This window comes from Rhipicephalus microplus, chromosome 2 (genome assembly GCF_043290135.1).
Source record: "Rhipicephalus microplus isolate Deutch F79 chromosome 2, USDA_Rmic, whole genome shotgun sequence".
NCBI classification, from domain to species: domain Eukaryota; kingdom Metazoa; phylum Arthropoda; class Arachnida; order Ixodida; family Ixodidae; genus Rhipicephalus; species Rhipicephalus microplus.
In genome coordinates, this window is record NC_134701.1 from 248,870,051 (window position 1) to 248,892,020 (window position 21,970).

Sequence of the window (21,970 nt, forward strand, 5' to 3'; positions counted from 1 at the left end):
GCTCGGCATCCCGCTAGATGAGCCCCGAGCGTGATCGTGCGAGACACTGTAATTTTGGACAGTTAGTAATTCGAAAGACACGTTTAAAAATGACCTCCCGGACGGAGAAATCACAAGTAAAAGCTTTGAACGGGAAGTACAACTTTTTCTTGTTGCCTTGTTTACACAGCCACATTTCCCCTCTTTGTATTCTTTTTGTAGATTTCATAAACAAGTGAGATCAACTTGCGTATCTTGTGAAAGCGCACGAGATAAGTAGATATTGTTTCCTAAGTATGCCGCAAGGCACTGCATCCTGTTATTCCTACCCTTTTCGTAAATGTAAAGCCATATTTTCCGCCATGCAGGTTACCGAACACGCGAAGGAGTAGTAATTTCTGCAAGTATCGTGGACAACGGAAGTTTGCTGACCGAGAAAATGTAGACTTTACCTGCGTTACAATGGCGGATATCAGAGAAGAAAAAGAAAGCCTTAGCACGTGCCCCTAGAACTTGGTCCTTATTGAACCATGAAAAGTGGCGCTATTGGTTGAGCCGATGCGCAGTACAGAAAAGAACAGGCGGGAATTACAACACGGGTCTATAAAGCCCTATGACCAGCCAATACAATGTCAAGAAGCGCTAGGGTATGCACCTATCAGTGCCTCATTTTTCGGTGGTTCTGAGCTTTTTGCAGTGCATCAGAGTTGATAGTCTGATTAATACCAACATAAGAATGCTTTAAATAGGATGCCGAACTCTGATCCTTTGTTTCGTCTCACTACAAGGGGAATGTAGTTATGGAACTACCTTCGCAGGTAGCTGCTTGGTAATAAGAATTTTGAGAGCTCTCAAGCTTCCGTTTGTATTCAACGTTCGTTTTCCTCGGAAGGCCGCCTATTATCTCTCAAGTCTAGAAGAGTCGTTGTCAGCGTCGTTTTTATTCCTCCGCGTTGCTGAAAAGCTACACATTTGGCAAAGGGGGCAACTGCTTGGACAACCGTCTCCACCATTATAGGAACACATTAAAGGACATGTTCACCTCTCATCTTTTTGTCCCAGTCCGTTAAGAGACGTGTGATGGCAGGGGTGAAGATCAATGTGGCATCCCCTGATAAGGCGTGTCTCATAACCAGTCGTTCTTTGGCACCTCAAATTGCAGAGCTTAATTTTCGATATGTCACGTTATTATTCTTGTTGCAGCAGGCTGCATCCCTTTATTAAGATGTTATTTTACGCAATATTGACCTACACTGAACTGGAGCTGCCTGAGTTGATTACATTGCATAACCATCAGTTAAAAAAAGTAACATTGGGTCATTGTACTTCATGCTTCACTCGAACTCCTTTTGATCTATCTTTTTTCAGTTGCGGGTAGCGTATACACTACTGACATTCGTTAAGTTTATAACGCTGTAGGAATGACGAATATAAATATTCCGTGCTAGATTAAACTTATGTACAACCATTTATGTTCGGAAATTCGAACCCTGCTTGTTCTATGTTTGACAGCTCTAGAGACAAGTAGCAGTCGGTGCTCTATTTGTGCGCCAACATGTCCCGGTATAATTCCACTAAAAAGAGAGAAAATTACAATAAAGGTCTTCCTCACGTACAGTATAGTCCGCAGTAAAGGCATATAAGCGAAATCTCTCCAATATCTTCGGAAATTCGCGAATCAATTGTTCACGTTAGGTCTGGCTTCTTGCGCCTTGAGTTACACTGATAACCCGATGTATTCGAGGCGCAGGAAAGCACACATCACTATATGGCGAAACTTTTCGGTGAAATTCCTCATAAATACTTAGAGTTCAATTTCTGATGACAGTGGGGGGGAAGATGTGAAGTTTACGATGTGATTGTGGGCGTTTATTTATAACATTGATGTTGTATGTCCTGCTGTTCCAATTCGTATACGTCACCCATTCTTCGAGTTTTCACCGTACACAGTATATACACTGAATAATCTGACCGTTTATGAATGTGAGTGATGTACTAAAATAGGTGCTACATAATGGCGGCGTGTGAAGGCTATGAGAGAGTTTGGGATATGAAAGATACAAGTTGCAAGGACTACACGCGGTGCAGACTTGAGGGCATTTGATGCAGCCACGCCACGGGTGCTTGCTTGGACATTTTTTGCCCGCCTGTGCCCGTGGAACTCACGTCCGAACGCCCGCACGGCACTCAAAGGTTCCACTTCTAATACAGACGCGCTGGCGTCTTGAGTGAGCTCACCCTTTCCCATCAGCTCCGCAGATAAGATGTTTATTTCCGTTATCTAGCCTATCTGTATTTCATATACGCGTCGCGGCGGAAACGCTCTTATCTGCTTAGCGGACCCACGACCCCCCTCCATTACCAGTACGGCCTTCTAAGAAACAAGCCGCTTGACACTTCAGCGTCACTGATAAGCGTCGCGACATTTGGGCACACGCCTGGTTTCCTATCTAGTTCCGAAGGCAATTATTCGTGACCGTCCTCTGCACTATGGAGTATAGACGGACGTCATGTTTGCAAACAGGGGTAAGTGCCGTCGACATAGCGATGCCCTTGTAGTGACGTCGGGGCGTGTAGGCTCCGCCCAGCCCAAAGCTCGCCTACCAAAGCTCGTCGGGGAGCCTCCCGCGCGAACGAGCTTTGGCGAGGCTAGATTTGGGCTGCGCACCGAGACGTCGCTACAAGTGCCTCACTATATCGACGGCGCCTACCCCTGTCTATAGGCGCTAGATTATGCAGGCAAGATAAAAGACTCTGTGCAAGCACTCCCAAATTATACAGGGTGGTGTTAGTTGAAGTAGTGCGAACGTTAGTCAAGGTGTAGTCAGCCGTTATAGCGCGTGTTATACTCGTACATCAAACGCGGCCCGAGTTCGTCAGGTAAACAAACATAACGAACACCATCATCACAGCAAGTTGATGTTTCTTACAAGGTACCCAGAGGAGCTCGCCTCAGCCAAAGATAAATAGTGACTAGGAAGTGGGTGGCCCATTCAATGCGAACTCTTACAAATAGTTTGTGACACACGCTGTAATATTTTACATCCAAAGTGCATGCACTAAGATACGTGTTTATGCGCTCGGGTAAATTAACATGCTGTGTCGTATTTCAGCATTATTGGACGTGTGAAGTATGCTGAGAAGCAAGGAAAAGTTGATGGCCGTTTTTTGTTTGCAGCACTCTCGTGCACTGAACAATGATAGCGATAGCTTACATATTTACATGCCTCATATGGAGTAAAAATTCACGAAGTCTTTCGTTCGTAACATACACTATATTGGCTAGTCGCCATATCATACGTCCATCTCGACTGGTTGAATTTTTTAATGAAGAATTCCAGCGGATGATCATTCGTTGAATGCAGGCTGAGGTCTCGGAGGGCGAAGTGTGTAGGGACCGAGATACTCGCCGGGGGTTTTAAGTATAGAAGTTTAAAGCGTTCCTCGTTAGTGCGCAGAAGCTAAAGAGCAGACGGCGTCAACACCTGCTCACATGTATTTATTTAAATGTTTATCGCTAAACTTAATGTGCGAAGCTGCGCATCGAGTCTACAAAAGGATCTCAGAGGCCCATCAACTGGGAGCAAATGGCTGCAGTATAATCAATGCACGCGCTGCTTTCTTGTATCAGTGATGCGCATGGTCATGACCGAACGGCTTCCGTTGCCGAAAACAATCTTCGGTCTAACTATTTTCATGGTGTGCAAAGAAGTTCGCTGTCGATGTAAAATATACCATATACAAAGACGCGTACAAAAGCTATTTAACAGTCTTTATTCGTCTACATGAAGCACTCATGCCCGTGTTAGTCATTCGAGAGAAGAAGGAATAAGCCTCGCAGTGATTGACACATGACACATGACATGAGTCCCTTGCCAAAAACTTTCGTCCCTTGCCTTGTTTTGCACCTCACGCCATTTCGAGCCCGTATAGCCTTGCTGCCCTTTTACCCATCTGTATCTACGTCTTTGTAATGATGGCGCTAGTATATCCGTTATAGTGGTTGCTCAACCACATAGTTAGGACTAACATTCGCTTGTGGAGTGGCGTTCGACCGAACATGCTGACGTTCTATTAGTTCGTTAAGTATATGGCAACTGAATTGCTAATCGTGAACAACCAGCCAAGGAAGCTGTAACGCTTAAAGCACAATTTATACGCTAACTATCGTTCAGCTTTGAAAACTTCTGCAATCGGCCAGAAGTGCCGCTTCACTGTACGTCTTTCTGGTGTAGCGGAAATGCACGCTGTGAACCGAAAACGTTAGCTATACTATGAGAAAGTAAATAATAATTCCTAGAAGATGGTATATATGTGGATATTTGTCCGAATATACTATTCTGTATTTCTTAACGCACATTCCAGAGTGTGCATGCATGGCAGCATTTGGATCACGTGATCTTATTGAGTGAGTAACAAAGTATTGACTCAGCCGACAGTTAAATGCCTTTTCTAGATAGGCGTTAGCGCGTACGCCAAGCAGCAGTACACGTGTGCATTGGTTTTTCTTCGATTACTTCCATTTTTTTGGAGACATTAAGGTGAAAGTCTTACTGGGCACATGGTCGTAGCCACAGGTCGTAGCTATGACGTCACGACATGACGTCTTCCCTTGGTCAGAGATGGGCGTATCATGGTATCATGGAGGCAGTTGCAAAACCAAGTGATTTGCACGAAGCTTTACCGCGCCCTCTCTCCTGGAGGTAGCGCTCTACCAAGTTAGCAAACTTTCGGAAGGAGACGACCACTAGTGAGAAGAAAAAGATGTATTTTGTCTTCCACTCGTCTTAGGCGCATACATAAGGAACCCTGTTAGCTCATGAAATGATTGATGGCAACGCGTCAACATGGGAAAGTTGGTTTCTGTTATTGCTCCTGAAGTTTCTGGTGCTGCTCTAATAGCTTCTGCGGCCGTTTGCGTCTTGTTACTGTGTCTTTTTTCTGTGTGTACAAACCAAATGAATAAATAAGTAAATGCGATACCGACACAAAATCTGATAGAAAATTTGCTGCATTGCAAGTATCGCGAGTTCGAGATTGTGAGCTTCCGCTCGATGCTATTCTTGTCCGCTATACTGCTTCGTAGACTCATACGAGGTTTGCGTTAGATGGTCATGCCACCACTCATTATGAAGCTCAAACGGGAACGCACCCGAGCGATCGATGGACTTGGTATAATTTGCCACGTTGACCACGCGACCATTTAGAACTACGCCTCACCCGCCACGGTGGTCCAGTGGCTAAGGCACTCAGCTGTTGACTCGATGGTTGGGGGGTCGAATCCCGGCTGCGGCGGTCGCATTTTCTATGGAGGCGAAAATGCTTGATGCGCGTGTGCTCAGGTTTAGGTGCGTGAACCCCAGGTGGTCGAAATTTCCGGAGCCCTGGCGTCTCTCATAATCATGTGGTGGTTTTGGGACGTTAAACCCCAACAATTATATCAAGAACTACACCTCTGATACAGCACCGGATGCGTACCAAGCGTATGGGTATTAAGCTCGTATCGCTTGATATTGTCAAAATGACAATAATAATAAAGAAAACGCGAATAGCAGAAGTCCCTTTCGGGACGATGAGTCGGATGGCTTTGCTTGGAGAGTGTTGTAGGAACGAAGTACAATCCCCGCTGCATAGTTGTTTCAGGTGACGTCGAACACGACTAATGGATGAAAAGTAGTTATGGGTGTACTCTCAGAACTGAGTTTGCACGTTAGCTCGAACAGTTCGTTGGAAAGCGAAATGCATCAGAGTTAAAAGAAAGGAGAGGTGATGTGATGTGATGATGAGGGCTGAAGTCACCAAATAGGGGAACTTGTAGAGCTTTGTTCGAGTAAAGTTGAACGAACCGTATTAAGTCCGCACCAGGAAAAGCTCCGCGTGATCTCAGAAAGGGAGATAGGCACGATCATAATGTTGCACTTCTTTCCGCACAATTTCGCCAGCGTTGAGTCGTACGTCCCTGGGCTGCCGCGATTCTCTCTTCCGCTCGGAAAGATGCCGAGAGACGTTAGTCATGTGTGGTGAGCCTAGCTGCTAGAGAGAGAAAGGAGATGTGTCCTTGGAAGGGACTCGCGAAGGCAGTGGCCTCCGGGGTTAGCTAGAACAAGCCGACGGATGACACGGCATGTGGGCCCTGCGCCTGCATAGTAGCAGTGGTGGTTCGTCATTTCCAGACCCCTTTCACACGGTTCTCGCCGTGTCGCCAGACAAATATGACATTGAGACAGACGCGTTGTGACAGATCACGTGACTGCAGCCAGTCGCCGACCTGCGCCGTCGCGGTGTCTGTGGCACAAAAGAGGCGCGTAGCACTTGGTTACTGACGATGTTTACCGCTCAAAGCAACTCAGTAGATTGCAGCTGCTGTTTGTAACTTGGCGTATGTTGGACGAGAGAGATAGAGAGACAGATGGAAAGAATACACATTTTAATTTAACATGGATATTGCTGTTCTGAAATCAGCTTAGTTCCAAAGGATGTGTGTATAGTATATCGAAGCTTAGCAGCAGCGCCAGAAATTTGTTTGCGGACGCTAAGACGCTGAGACAGGAGAGGGGAGGAGGCATTCAGCCATACATTATGTACGTTCGTGCTTGCGTGTGTCTGCGCGCGTCGAACAAGACTGCGGCTGGTGGGTTCAAGACGAAACTCTATTCGGGCGAACCTGGGCTCGGAATATGAATAGACAGGCTACAAGCAACACGCGCCCGCCGTACATTACCGGCGGCGAACAGACTTGGCCTGCGGTAATCTAATCATCGCTGGGACGAGTCGTTTTTTTTGTTTGTTTTTTGTTTTTTTTGTAAATCATTCGTTGAATCTTCCAGCGTTATCGCTGGTGCTCGCGTACGTTCTAGAATAAGCTAATAAACTTGACCATACGCGTCCTGCGCGTAATCTTAACAGAATGATCTGTAACGAAAGCTTCCCGATTATTCCCGACGTGATTGATTGGTTTGTGGGGTTTAACGTCCCAAAACCACCATCTGATTATGAGAGACGCCGTAGTGGAGGGCTCCGGACATTCAGACCACCCAAATCTGAGTACACGGGCCTACAACATTTCCGCCTCCATCAGAAATGCAGCCGCCGCAGCCGGGAATCGAACCCGCGACCTGCGAGTCAGCAGTTTATATTGCCGACGTGGTCCGCACCGAGCGTTGCTAGAAAATTTTGTGGATGAGATTCGAATATATCAAAATAAAGCAAGGAAAAACTGAGGCAGTGTACACTGGCAAAATAAAGAAACTGCGGAGGTTGAGGGAGAAAGGGACAGGGGTTTGAACCCCTACCCCTCCGCACTGGCTACATCAGTGAGGTTTCGGGCCTTTCCTGCGTGAAATTCACACATGCACACGAGAAATTGTGTTATTGGGATTTATTTTCCTTAAATTGGAAACATTGACAACTACTGAACTGTCGGCGTTTCCCTCAAATAATAACGTTTTCATTGATCAAAGTACGATAAGAAGAGATAACGTGAAAGAATTTTTGACAGTAAAGTGAACTTAAATGCGCGATTTAGGAGTTAACGTAGAAAAGAAACTGCAACCTTAGAACGTGCAAGTCAGACGATTTCTGCAATTTATTTTATCGCTGCGAATCAAGATACTTGAATATTACCATAAAAATAAAAACGCTCACATAAGTACAATCCAGTTTTTTTTTTTTGCGTACGCATAAACATTTTGCATGATGACTAAGGTTTCTGGAACAGATCGGGAAAACGATGGACTAATTCTTGTCCCAAGGAAGTGACCCTTGGAGAACCCTCAAGTCAATTTTTTTTATGAACTGGCTTTTACGGGGTCTTCCATGAGCTCAGATTACTATACTAACGGCACTCTTGAGTGATGGAATGCGCCACATCGTTCGGGATATATGGTCAACTTTCAAGCATGATATCCATTTTTGCAAACGTCACAATAACACGAGACAACCTTGCGAAAACGAGGAAGGATAAAAGGTCGAAGGCACAATCATATCGCAAGATCAATCAACTGCCCTCGATTGATTTGAACAAAGATACGTTCTGGGGAGATTGTATTAATATGCCTGCCGGGATATATTGTCAATGTAGTACAGTGCAATGTTACGTTTTTTACGGGAGCCGGAAAACGAAACGTATTATGATGAAAAACGTATAAATATATGTGGTTTCAAAAATAAGGAAAACGTGAATGCTCCGTCAGCGACTGCATTTTATTGAGCAGCATTCTTCTTGTCAACAGATAGGAGCGTTCGCCGGACGCTGTTTTGTACGACAACCGGTGTCCTGCCGAGAAGCCAGCCGCCGGATGCTTGCAAAGTGTTTAATTGTCAACGAGAGTGCATTGTCAGCCCCTTATTTCTCGATCGCGATTACGTTTAGATGGAAGGCGCGGTCCGTCGCCTCGATCATCATCATTGCCATTGGACGGGAGCGATCTTTTCGTCGGAAACTTGACGTTCCTGCGACCCCATTGTGGCTTCTAGGAGCGCAGTTTGAGCTATAGTATACCCAAGGAACGAACGTATGATTTACAGATATATCGGTCAAGGTTCACTTTAGTGGTCGTATTATCCAATTTCGGAAAAAAAAAATTGTGATCGCACCAAAGGCATCAATTGTTCTAAGGGGCCATTGGCTGGGTACAAAAATAAAATAAAATGCATTAGGCCTAAAAATGTACACAGAATTATACGTTTCATACGTGCCAACGGGATTTCACTGCCTGTACGTTATTGTACTATCAGCGTCAAATGAAACCAGAACAGCGGCAAACCTTTGCGATGGTGGAGTCCGTACCATCTAGTTATCACCATTGACAGGCGCGCGCATCCTCAGTTCAGCAGCTTTGCGCATATATGCGTGCCTGTTTGTAGTAATAAGTGGACAACGTGCACTATACCATCGCGAATGCTTGTTACTGTTCGGGTTTCATTTGATTCTGATACTGCGCATACTATTGGTAATGCTCGGAGCTGTGTAAGAAACAGCTCAATGAAGTGTAACGCATACCCACTTCAGCCATAATTCCTCATCGTCGTCAGCCACTGCATGAACAACTGGCACAAAATTCCTTGCAAATGCTTATTGGATAGCACGCTCCTAACAAGAATGACGAAAAGTAGCAAAGCGAATGCCGGCCTACTACCCAGATAAATTTATTGATAATGACCAAGTGGGTATCGAGCAAGTGTGTTTGCAGCAGTTACCCAATAAGTGTTTCGAAAAGGCTCTGAAAGGCCGCTCTTCTAGCTTTCGCTGTGACTGTGCTGCGCCTTGCGCGCAGGCCTGGCGTTTTTTTACTACAAGTGCTGAAGTGCTTGAATATTGCAACGCCTCATGGAGGCCCGAATATTCATTCTTTATTACCAACGACTGTGAGTGAATTGCCAGAATGCGCCAACCTATGGCGCTGCCGCCAAAAACTCTCTCTATATGACAGTCTAATGTAAGTGAAAGTGCGATAAAAGCTTCACATTTCATTCCTCGCCTTCTTTAAACATAAAGCTAAGAAACTCCGAAAGAGGAGAACAATAAAGCGAACAAATAGCGCCAGTACATTGTCTTCCCTTGGTTCATAACGGAAAACGCGGCTAAATTTTTTGCTGAAATGCAAAAGGGGGGAAATAAAGGAACAGAAAGAAGGGTATAAAGAAGACCTCGAAGTGAAAGAAAGCTGCTGATCCCCAAGTAATGCCCAAGAAGGTAACCCCTCAAGACGGCTCTCTCTACCCAACAACGCCCGTCGAGATAATGTCAATTTCCGGGGAGCCGACGTCGACGGAGAAGACCTCCTTCGCAAGACCGTTGCATCCGTGGGGAGCTCGAGCAACGGTTCGGCGATTCTCACGCTAGGCCCGGGTGAAGTTGACGATGAGGAGGAGGAAAGAAAACGTCGAAGGAGGAGAGAAGCTTGGGAGGAGGCGAGCGTCGTAAAAAAAAGAAAGCAAGAAAAAGAAAAGCGAGAGACCTGTTGCCCGCTCGGGGCCTGTATTACCCGAGCCCATCTTCGTCTGGAGCCACGTGAAAGCGCGGTATAGAGCAGAAGAAAGAAGAGGAAAAGGAGAGAGGAGGAGGAGGGAGATAGTGACCGTGCATAAATTTAAAATCTCGACGCTTATACGAGCGGTGTGCGTACGTGTGTACACACAAACGCGTGGAAGAAGCCGTTCCTCTGGCGGTGGTCGCGGCTCTGTTTGCGCCAAGAACAATGCCCCCTGCCCGGCCGGCTTCCCTCCGTCTCCGTATAGAGCTAGCACCCATTCCTCGCTGCGGTCCCCGCGTTATGCGTCGCGGGTTTCTTTTTCCTTCACTCTCTCCCTTTATATGGGCGGCTTAACGTGGTTTTACTATCCTTCCCTTTTTTTCCCCCTCCAAGTTTTACGGGCGCTCGGATGAAACGCACCGACGCCGGAAGAAGCGAGGCAACCAACCTCCGAGACGTCGAAGCAAAAGAGATGGAAGAAACTGACGGCGGCCGCAGGTCGGGACCGGGTCGTGAGGTGGTTGTATGCCGGTGGAAAGAATGAAGGAGAGAGGAGGCACAGATAGGCCGGGCGTTCGGCTACGACCTAGACAGTGGGGAAGACTAGAACTCGGGCACCGTGCGAAGCGGTGGAAGGTGAAAGTAAGGTCGAAGAGCATTGCTCCGAGGTTTCTGCTTTTCTTTTTGCGAGACAGGAAGGCCCAAACGCCAGGAGAAAGCGTCATAGGAACACCTGTCAGATTATCTGTTCTTTTTTTTTTTCTCTTTATTGAGCGTTTTGGTTTCTTTACACCACTGCCTTCCTCAAGACTGTGGTGAGTTGCAAAGTGTAGCTTGGAGGAATGCGAACATCTATCTCGTCTCCAAATAGCAAGGTGACGAGTCATACCGCCTCCCTCTCTCACAAAAGTCATATGCAACGTTGTATGCAACGTTTTTTTGTATGCAACGTTGTATGCAACGTTCACAAAAGTCATATGCAACGTTTTTTTGCCAGTAGTCCACTGGCACCCACACCACCTCCACAGTGGTAAAGACTGTGCAGGAGAGATAACTTTATACATTTTGCTTGCCAGCTGGCGTCGCCTGTCGCCAGTCCGAATTCGAGCACAGCTGTCCGGTCGGCTCCTAATTTTCTACGTTACAAAAATAGCGGTTAAACACTCACAGCGCCTCGTTAGCGTTTCATGCGGCACTAATTTTCTGCTCGGCGGCAAGCGCAATAAAATACAAATGCGCACACTGATACTTGTCTGACAGCACAAGTTTCACTGTGTCGTATATATAAAATTCTCACCGGTCAAATTTATTGACTCTTTGAATTTGATTTATGAATAAATCAAATTCCTCTTATAATACCCCACGCCACCTCACATATTATATTTTGCATTACAATATTTAGCATATAGGAAGCCTGACGAACTTTCCAATTACTGTTGCTGAGCGAAGAGCTAAGAACTAACTCTAAGCGCGTTTTGATACAGCAACGGCATTTGAATAATGTTCAATTCATTGTACGCAGGAAAATCTTCGGCCCGGACAAAACCCTTACACCTGGCAAGTCACCAGGAATCGGGAAGCTGCTTGGCAGAGTAGATATCGGGTGAGTGCACATTATTTTATGATACTGTGAACCACGTTCGAGAGCATTCACTGGGTGGCCCCGACTCATGGGGTCTTGAGTTGAGTATTCCGCCCAAGGCCTGTGAAAGCGCTCTGTGGTTTCGTTTTCTATCTATCTATCTATCTATCTATCTATCTATCTATCTATCTATCTATCTATCTATCTATCTATCTATCTATCTATCTATCTATCTATCTATCTATCTATCTATCTATCTATCTATCTTATCTGTCTGTCTGTCTGTCTCATTAGGCACAATCGCCAATAGACCTCTACCGGGGTACGTCACAGCGTGACGTCACTGGTGCACGTGCGAGGCGGTGGTTGTCAAAACACTCCCGCCGGTGGCTGAGTGGGGTGCAGTCGCTCGGTGCTTGGGGCAAATATATTTTTTTTGAAAGCTTAATCTTAATCTCACAGTGGCAGCATTAGCTGTGGTATGTGTCCGAGAACATCTAGGTGTGTCATAAAGTGCGTGATGAAATATTCGCCATGCTGGATGGCTTTTTAGCTCGGAGAAATGAACACGCTGGGCGGCCTGTGCGAGGGACAGCGCGGCATCGTCTTTGAAAATGTGCTGCGTTGACTGTGGCGTGTAGTGTGCGTTGAAAGGCATCGACAATATTGGTTCCCCTTTATGGGCGGTGAAACTGGGAATACTGTGCGTGGGGTGTGCAGTGTGAATAACGCGATGAGTCCTGTTTGCGAAAACACTGGTATTCGTTGTGGGCTGGTTTCAGTAACCGGTTGTCGATGGAACTTCACTATCAGACATTTTAGTCAAGGCGGAAATACATTCGACGCGATCATCTGCGAGTGGGTACATCACAGCGTATGCGCAGCGTGCAGAAAAATAAAAGTGCATGATTTCCGGGTGATATATACGACTACGCATGAGCTATAAGCATGTTGCAGTAGCGTTGCCGAATCGGCATAAGCGCTTCACCAGCGGCTATAACTCGTATCATCGAATGCCTGGTACGTGTTAATAGAAACAGCGGAGATTTTCGTTTCTTATCTACTTTGTACTTTTACGGCTCGATCCTTACGAAGTGACAATGCGCATAAGGAGTGTCTATCAGGCCTAGAGGAGCAGTGTAGGTATGAAAACACGTTATAGGTGTCAAATGCAGCAAGGTAACTGTGCCAGATAATATATATTATTACGATGTCAGGTTTTACATCACACGAATTTTCACGGGAGATTATTGAGAAACGGGGCGGCAGAATGTTGCTTTGGTTTTCACGAGAATGTGTTAACCTCAGCCTAACCCACGGCAAGAATTTTTTTTTTTCATTCATCTCCGATCAGATTTTTGGGCATTGAGTGAGAATCTTATCCCTGACGGTCGCGCACAGCAGCTCAGAACCACGCTGCCGCCAATGCTGTACCTCGTTTAGAACTGCATTGCACATGTCACGATGGAAATTGAACAACTTTACATCCATTCCATGCAAATATTTCCCAAAGTGCCAGTAACAGTGTACATTCAAAACGTTCGCTTTCGGAAAATATCAGATTATTTTATGGCTGCCATCTACGCGGGTGAAGGCCACTGCCTGCTAGTCGCGTCTTTCAGTACTACAAACGAAGTTTCTCCATCCATTCAACTACGACGAGCTAATTTCCACACTATGAGCATTGAATATTCCGCGACCCCCTTCTTTCAAAAGCTGCGACTTTTGAACGTAGCAATGTAGAAATTTCTGTCGAAAGACTGCAGACACGCAACTCTGTTATGCGGATAAATGCCGCCGGAGGAACTTTCTTGCCAACCAGCACCTGCTCCGAGAGAGGGCATTGGGGGGGGGGGGGGGCGCAGTGACGTCGCATTGTTTACAATCAGTGAGAGGTCTATTGCACAGTACTGTTCCAGAGCTTCTCGAGACCGCAACCACAGCCCCATATAACCGGACTCTAGGAAGCAGGGTGCTATGTATGTAACTAATAAGAAACCAGAGCGAGGTCTATTTCTATTCGTACCAGCATATAATTGGCTCGCCCCGCCGCGGTGGTCTAGTGGCTAAGGTACTCGGCTGCTGACCCGCAGGTCGCGGGTTCAAATCCCGGCTGCGGCGGCTGCATTTCCGATGGAGGCGGAAATGTTGTAGGCTTGTGTACTCAGATTTGGGTGCACGTTAAAGATCCCCAGGTGGTCGAAATTTCCGGAGCCCTCCACTACGGCGTCTCTCATAATCATATGGTGGTTTTGGGACGTTAAACCCCACAAATCAATCAATATAATTGGCTCGACGCACCTGCAGCCAACTCTGCACGTCGTGCACGACGGTGCTTCATAACGGCAAGATTGAGAGTGGGGTGCTTGTTCCTCGCATTGTGCACAGTGATAAAAAAATTTCAATCTAAACACGTGTAACCTGTATTACACGTCATTTCCATACAGTGCACATTATCTCGGTCTTCTCTGCCATCAAGAACTATAAACGAAGATCACGTGCATGCGAGCACGCACATATCTCGAATGTGCCCGTACGGCTGCGTTGTTTTATCTTTCTCAATATCAGGTGCGAATGTCCTCCAAGGTTAAGCAAACAAGGTCTGGTCATATCGCCTGTGCCCTTCGATTCGGAAAAATACGGGCTGCGTGATTCGTGCATCAAGTGCTCGACTCGAATCTTGTCGTTACGTAATGTCGCCATAACAGCCGCTCCACGTAAACGCATACATAGGAAGGAAGCTTTAAAAAATGGGAAATGCGATGGAAACGTTCGCGGTTTCAATAGAAACTGAACGTGTCCCGCCGTAATATGTCGAACGCGTTTATGTATGAGGAGGCAACAAAGGCACCATTCCCATTGCGTAAGCGTTTGCTGATACGTACGAGGCGGCGGGGTCGATGGAAGAAGGTTGACGGCCACGGAACAGCTGTGAAGCCCCGTTCTCTCTTTTTTTTCTCGCTTCCATCACAAGGAGAGGTGGTGGCGCTGTAGAGAAAGCAAAAGAAATAGAAGTCAAAACAAATCTACTTTGAGCTCGTAGTCGGTGCAACTGCCGCGCGCTATAGAAGCCAGAAGGGAGATCTAAACAGAACGCCTCGTAGAGAACTCCTGTTTACTTCTTGGAACATCGTTTTCTTACTCCCAGTCTCTCTCTCTCTCGTCTGAGCAATAGAACAGAAAGCTGCGCATGCAGAAAAATCTTCGGGTCCGCGCAGGCAGCCTTCATCTCTGTTTGTTTACGGCCTGGGGCTTTTTTTTTTTTGTGTGACTCGACCCGCTTGCTTAACGTTCCCTGCCCATTCATAAAAAAGAGGTTGAGACTACTTTTTCCCTTTCTTAAAACCTCCTCAACTCCTCTGTTTAGCTTCCCTGCGCCTATGCTGTTCAATCGCTTCTCTTTCTTTCTTTTTCTCTCACTCTGAACTCTGGCCTTCATGCTTTCTTCCTCTTTACTGTGCGTCCTTTAAAGGTATGTCGTAACTTTTTCTTACCCGCTCGACTCTCAACAATCCCCTGCCAGGTTAAGTGTTTTTTATTTAATACTTTTTTTTCTAGCCCTTCTCACTTTCCATTGAACATGCGGCGTGTTGCCCGCAGTGAACTTTTTTTTTTCTTGCTTCGTTATTTTCTCCGCATTTTTTTTTTCTTGAGCACCGCTTCGACGTCTTCGGTGAGGAAAGCTATCGCCTTGGGGGTCACAGACCACAACGTGTGCCTGTGTTTATGTCGACATATTTTGTACTTCTCGCGATGCGGCCGCTGCGTACTCTGCAGTCGTAAAAAAATGGAACTTTTACAAAAATGCTACAATAAAACATAAGAAAAAGAACAGGTACGAAGGAAACAGGACTGAGCCATCGGTGCTGCCACGCATTCAGACGCCGGCCGACCTCGGAGCAGGGACCGCACGTTTCGGGTCTCCTGCGACGAAGCGGGAGGGAGACCCCGTGACCCCGGAGGAACACAACGTGTCTAGGGATGAGTTAAAAAAAAAAAAAAAAAAACGTGCGGTGGAACCCGCGCTTGATATCGCGCCGCGGGACCACCGTTCTGCATGCGGGGTCTCGCCCTGCTTCGTAATAAAAGTACGCAGGGGAAAAAAAGAATCCGGCTGATGAAAAGGAGTTGCCGCTGAAGAGCGGGCGGTGCACTTCGGGCGTCAGATGGCAGGCAGCGCGCGCTGCGCACGTGCACCTGACACGTCGCACTATAGAGGGCCTCCCCCGCGTTTCGCGGGGTCAGAGTCCCGAGTTGACCTCCGAGGTCAGCAGGCAAGGCGGCGACAAAGGGGACCCGAAATGTGCGCGCAACTACACCCCGTCCCCCTTTTTTCTTCTGCACACACGAACCTCTGCCACCTTCTGCATCGGTCGCGGCTTGCGTATTCCGAGGACCCAAAAAAAAAAAAACCGAAAGCGCGGTGGGCGTACGGACTTAGCGAAAGCGGCAACAAGGTGGCGACCACTGAAGGCCGAGTTATTGGTTTTGCTCAGCCATTTGGGGGGCCGACGTCGAGACAGCCTTGCTGCACAAAGACAAAAGGGTAAAGCCAAATAATTGAAGTAAAGTATATAACGCATGTCTTAACTATTGAGTCATCGTGGCTAGCAAATTTGAACCTAATCGTCATGCTGCTCCGTCCTGCGTACCTTGGAACAATTGGACAATCGGCAATTTACACAACTTACAGTCTGCGAAAAAAAAAAGATTATTTGACTCGTTTTTCCGAGTCCTGACATACCACGTAATTGAACCTCTTTAAAGTGACACGCTAATTATATTTGGAGCTCATTATACTCCATTGGGAGTGTCGTGGCTTGTAGAATCCACACAAGAATCAATGTGTCCCTTTGAAGACATGGAAGCCAGCAGCTCTTAGGTTGAATCAATGACTGAAACAAATTTATTTAAAGTGAGCCTGGCAGTTTTATTCGGGCGAGGTGGTGGGCTATTAAAAAAAATTTGAATGCACTTGCATTCTTGCACGAACAGTCTTAAAATCTGTTACTAAAGTGTAGTTTTAAAGCGCGAGAAAATATTTTTTTTTCGTTTAATGGCACCGACAGGGACGTCTCCATTTGTTCAAAGTACAGCTATTACGTTGCACTATTTCTTACGTTGTCACACTTGCTTTCCATTTGGTAAGCATTACGTTATTACTGCACGCTCATTATGAGCGCATGGCAAGGTGGTTGTGAAACTGCTGTTTTACGATTCGGGCACAGATGGAAATGCAGGGCACAGTGGAGCAAGATATTAGTGTTGGTAACACAATAAATATCAAAAAATAGGTACGGCTGAACAAGAGGTCTGAAGAAAAAGCACTCAGAAAACGCTCTCAGAAAGCGCCTTAGTCTTTTTGTTTTTCTTCTCACGATTGAAGCTTGTGTGTCATCGGTTTCGTGCGTCTTACGCTAGAGCAGGATGTGAGAAATACACTTACATAAACGAGCAACGTTACAAAGCTCTCGGGAACGACGAAATACAAGCGAGAGCATTGTCCTCTCGCCTCCGGCGCTTCCCCGGCGGCGAAGGCGACCAGTCTGCTGACGCGACGAAGATCCGCGTTTCCCATGGTCTCGAAGCGCGCGATGTTTCGCGTATAGCGGGACACACCGTGGAAGAAGGGACATCCTCTTCGTCGGCTCGGGATGCGCGCCTCCCAAGAAAACACGTGCGTCACATTTTTCGTCGTCGTCGTCGTGGTTTCGTCTTCCTCGCCTAAGACGAGGCCAACCGCTGGGCCTTTCTCTCCAGGAACCTTCTCTCTCTCTGTGCCGTCCGAGTGCAGTGGTATACATAACGCGACACACGAGATGACACAGCTGCGAGTGTCGGGTTCCCGCTCGTTCGCCCATTGTTGTCAGTGCACCGATTCGAGCTCGCTCTCTTCTTCGCGATGCTTTCCACATCACTCCCTCGGCTTTCGAGACGTCCTCCTCGAGGGAAATAATCGTAAAGATTAAATTCAAACGTTCAGCTGTGTATTTAGCGTGTACGGTATCGGGATGACGCAAGGTGACAACTAAACCATCTAAAAAGAAGTTGAGCGCCGCGCGGCGAACGCTATGGAAGACGATAGCGGCATGTTAAAATAAAAGAGAGATAGAAAGAGAATGCAGTAGAGAAGCCCATGTGTTAACACCTGGATTATTAGGAAGAAAGGATCTCGGTAATGTCACGCATAGCGGGTGCGCAGAAGAGATATCCAGTTCGCTGATTGGAGCACTGTAATATTGTGGTAGAAGCAGTGTTGGCGGCGCAAGAAGTTTGTGTTTTATAACAGTTTTATATAGGAGTCAAATGCTCAAACCTAAGCTCTATTCGATAAGATGGGCACCGAGGAGGCGGAAGGCAGTTGAGAGTGGTATATATGAGGTCAAACTGGGTATTAGGTGACAGTTATAGCGCGAGAACAGAACGACGACTATAACTAATCGTCATATCATACCAACTAGCCCAAACTGCCACACTTGTGACTATTAGAATCGGAACGCTGGCAAAGCCACAGAAACTGGTGGGGGAGACAGGGTGAGTTGCGTCTCGGGACTTTCTGAAAATACACGGGTTTGCTCATCATTGTCTGTTCGTGGAATTCTGAGACTATGGGTATTTTTAGTCTCATATGGGAATATTTTTTAGAGAACTTCTGAAACTTTAAAATGATGCGTTTCCATTCCGGTCGAGCAGGAAAGAGACATGCTTAATTAACGTCTTGCGGCGCTTCTTTCTTGCGCCCGGAGGATAAATCAGTCATACTTATTCGCGTCCGGTTCCCCCCCCCCCCCCCCCCTTTCACTCGCGCCTAGGTTCCGTCAAGCGTAAACAAATACCACGTGCCTCTTGTATCGCGCGGTCGTATCTTCCTACGCGCGCTGATAAGGCTTATATAGTTGTTCGCTCACGCGACTCGCCGATATGGACGCACCGCGGGACAGCACGCGCGAAAGACGGATGCCAACCACGTGTTTGCGATCCTTCTCGGTCGCGACCGAGTCGGCAATGTATAAGAACCGCCTGGCAAATTAGTGACGCGTCCTCCTTCGCGCGCGTGTTCTATATCCACCTGCAACTAACTTGTCGATCGCGTGTCGTAGCCGATATTGCGTCAAAATAATCACCGATGAGAAACATCATAGAAGTCCGTCTCAGTGTGTGCCGATAGTTATAGCGCGAGAACGGAACGACGACACACAGATAAGAAGGACGCGAAGGAAACGAGCGCTCGTGTCCTTCGTGCCCTTCTTGTCCGTGTGTCGTCGTTCTGTTCTCGGGCTATAACTATCGTCATGACATACTAACTAGCCCAAGCCGCCACACTTCTAAGTGCGTGCCTTCAGCACATGGGTGTTTTCGTTTCGTCATCGTAATGAGAGGAAGCGTGAGAAGGACCAAGGAAACACGGGAGAGTAAACCAGAGAAGCTCTACAAGTCTAGTGGAATGCGTGAAAGAATGAAACGGAAGAGCGTATGTAGACACGTAAAAGTCATTATGGCAGTGTGAATGACTGACCAACACAAAGAACAAACAGTATCGCATGTTCAGACACACACAATGTGTCGTTTAGTCCGGCTTCTCTAAGCAAACGCAGTAACGCTTTTACGACTCGTGCATGCTGGCCTCGTAATGAACATCTTGGCGTAACCAATAGGCATTTCCTGATGTATACCCTAAGCATGCAATCCCTTCGACGGAAGGAAGACAGGCAGGCAATAGGCATGCACCATCGCGGCAGAAGGAAGTGATGACGACGCACGCTCAGAGTTTCCGCTCGAGCATTTTGGCGCGTGCTCGGCCACCGACAGCCACTACAGCCACGGCGGTTGCGTGTCTTCCTTTGCTCGTCAAGGCGGGTCGATTGCCGCCAACATCGTCGAGAGACGTCGGCGGCATTCACCAGATGCGAGACGTCATCAGCAAGAGCTCGCTCGACATATGGAGCGAGTCGTTGACGTCATTCGGCCGGGGCTTCGATTCCGAGTGGGAAGGAACGCCACAGAGGCAATGCGGGCGCGAAGTGAATGACGGAACGTCGTCGTTATTATGCAAGTGGGAAAAAAAACGAGAGAGATATAGCAAGGAGAAGGGGGGACGCACGAGGAAAACGGAACTACACTAACACAGCTTCCGGCTGAAAGGATTGTGAATGAAGAAAAACCCTCGACTGGAAAAAAAAATAAAAACAAGTAAGATCCTTCGAACGCCGGGGTTCCGCACGGTCGGGGTGATGCGTGTAAGCGATAAAAATCCACGCACAGGGGGAAGCGCGCGAGTCGCAGAATGGAGAAAGGTCCCAGTATATAGAGAGCGGCAACTACTGGCCGTTCCGTCGCCTCCCGGAGCGAAAGCGTCAGGATGACGAAGTGCCACTACGTTACCAGCAGTGGCGCCAACGGGGGCTCGCAGACTCTGCTGCGCGGCTGCGTAGTATACTACGCGGCTCTCTTTTTTTTTTGCCACTCTCCTGTTTTCTTCATCTCCTTCGCCGCGCGTGGACACACTTCCTTCTTCCTGGCGGTAACCGCAGAGAGCCGCAATTTCCCGGCGTATTCTCGGCCACGTGTGCGCGTGAAGCAAAGAGAAAGGAAGGAGAAGCGCGCGTACGTGCAAAGTAGAGGATTCACACAAAAGGTCAGGGGGGAGGCTTCTTGTGATTCGGCTTCGTTTGGCCGAGGAAAGTCTCCAGGGAGCACCGGGTGGGCACGACGCTGTTCCTGAAGCCCGGGGTACACTACTGTTGTTGACCAAACGTGCTTGTACGCGAAGCATACGGCATCGGCGTTGTCCGGCATGCTCTGCCACCGCCTCCTCACCACTTCCTTCTCTGTGCCACCAAATACTCTCGCTCCCATTCACGAAACGGCCAACAGAGAAGAACGCGGCTCGTTTGCGTGTCTCTTCTTTTACTGCTGCCCCGTTTCACCCTTGACTGTATCCCCACAAGTGAAGTCCTGCCGTACGGTAAAGAACCGCGTAGCCTTCCTAGAAAGCCGTGCTCCAGTTTTATGACTTTTTTTTTTTCGAGCGGGGGGCAACCCACAAACACACTGACCCTTTTCCGTTCGTCTTCCGCGCACAGCGGTATGCCTCCGGTGCCCGTCCGGGCAGAACGGACTGGGAGATCCATTGTCGCTTTCCGGTTCGTCTTTGCTTTCGCTCTCAGCGTTTGGCACAGCAGCGCACAAGTTCAGCCGGGCCTGAAAGGGCTACGCGCTGTGCGGACCCCGTGGCTGGACGCCGCGGCAGAAAGCCCTTTGTGCCCGTGCCGCGGCCTTGAACGAGGGACAGCCCCTCCGCGTGTGCGTTCTTTTTGCTCTACATATCTGCAACGATTCGGTTTCGGCAGTCCCCAGCTGGCCGCTGGGCAGCGTCTCTTTGTTCCGCCACCCGGGGAAACGGCGCCGAAATCTTTGGGCTAACCGGACCCCGAGCGCAGGTTTTCAAAGTCGTGCCTCGTACATTCTTGGTTTCGCCGAGATCAAGCCACCATCCTTTTCTGGTGGTGTACAGGGTGTTTCGCCGGAGAGAACCAGCCCCCGCAGGAGATAAATCTCGGGACGAGCTGTGGTTCCTGGTGCAGTTCAGAACGACTGACGCATCATTGATGTGATTGTGAAGGGGGACGAACGCTCCAAAGCCTCCGATCAACATTACCGAAAGTGGTGTGCCATTCTAACCGACAGTGTGCACTCCACATCGCATGAACGCCTTCCTCACAGGGACGCGATTTGCCTCCATTGAATCGAGATTCTTGACCACCGATTCGTAGGGCCCCCTCCTGCACTATGCGGGTACTGCAAGATGGCCCTCCTGGTGTACGATCCAATCACCAATGGTCGTTACAGTAACATAACTCTGTTGTGCCGGTCGTTACGTATTAAGGGCCACAATAAACGAGAGATTCCGTTTGTAAGGACGGCTCCTTAACCCGCAGGTCGTGGGATCGAATCCCGGCTGTGGCGGCCGCATTTTCGATGGAGCCAAAAATGCTCGATGCCCATAAACTCGTACTTAAATAGGTGCACGTTAAAGAACCCTTAGGTGGCCTACATTTTTTAATCCCTCCACTACGGCGTCTCTCGTTATCACATTATGGCTTTCGAACGTTAAACCTAAACAATTATTACATTGTTTAACTTCTGGTAGAAAACAAAGATTTCAAGCAAGTTGCTGCTGAGAGATACGACAGCTTTACAATAAACTACGACCTGTGTTTAGAAGTAAAGAACGAGTGGGTGGGGGCAGCTTTCCATTGCTCTTTGCGATACACTTCGAGATAGCAGAGCTACCGGCCGGACTGTCCAGCAAAGCGTCCTCTGGAGCATTTGCTTGGTCTGGTTAACGAAACAGGCGAGTGAAGCATTGCTAATCGTCTTTGTCCTGAACCGCAGTCGATTACGCGTACACCGTGATCTCGTTCTTTCCCCCGTC

The 21,970-nt window shown here is 47.8% G+C and overlaps 1 protein-coding gene across 2 annotated transcripts in view; it reads left to right on the forward strand.

Moving 5' to 3' along the window:
• LOC119170173 (uncharacterized) overlaps positions 1-21,970 on the forward strand; it is a 90,383-nt gene that overhangs the window by 49,051 nt on the left and 19,362 nt on the right. For both annotated transcript variants that reach the window (XM_075878836.1, XM_037421250.2), the window contains exon 2: positions 11,476-11,556. In XM_075878836.1, the coding sequence (XP_075734951.1) occupies positions 11,476-11,556 (81 nt within the window). The remainder of the gene's footprint in view (positions 1-11,475; positions 11,557-21,970) is intronic.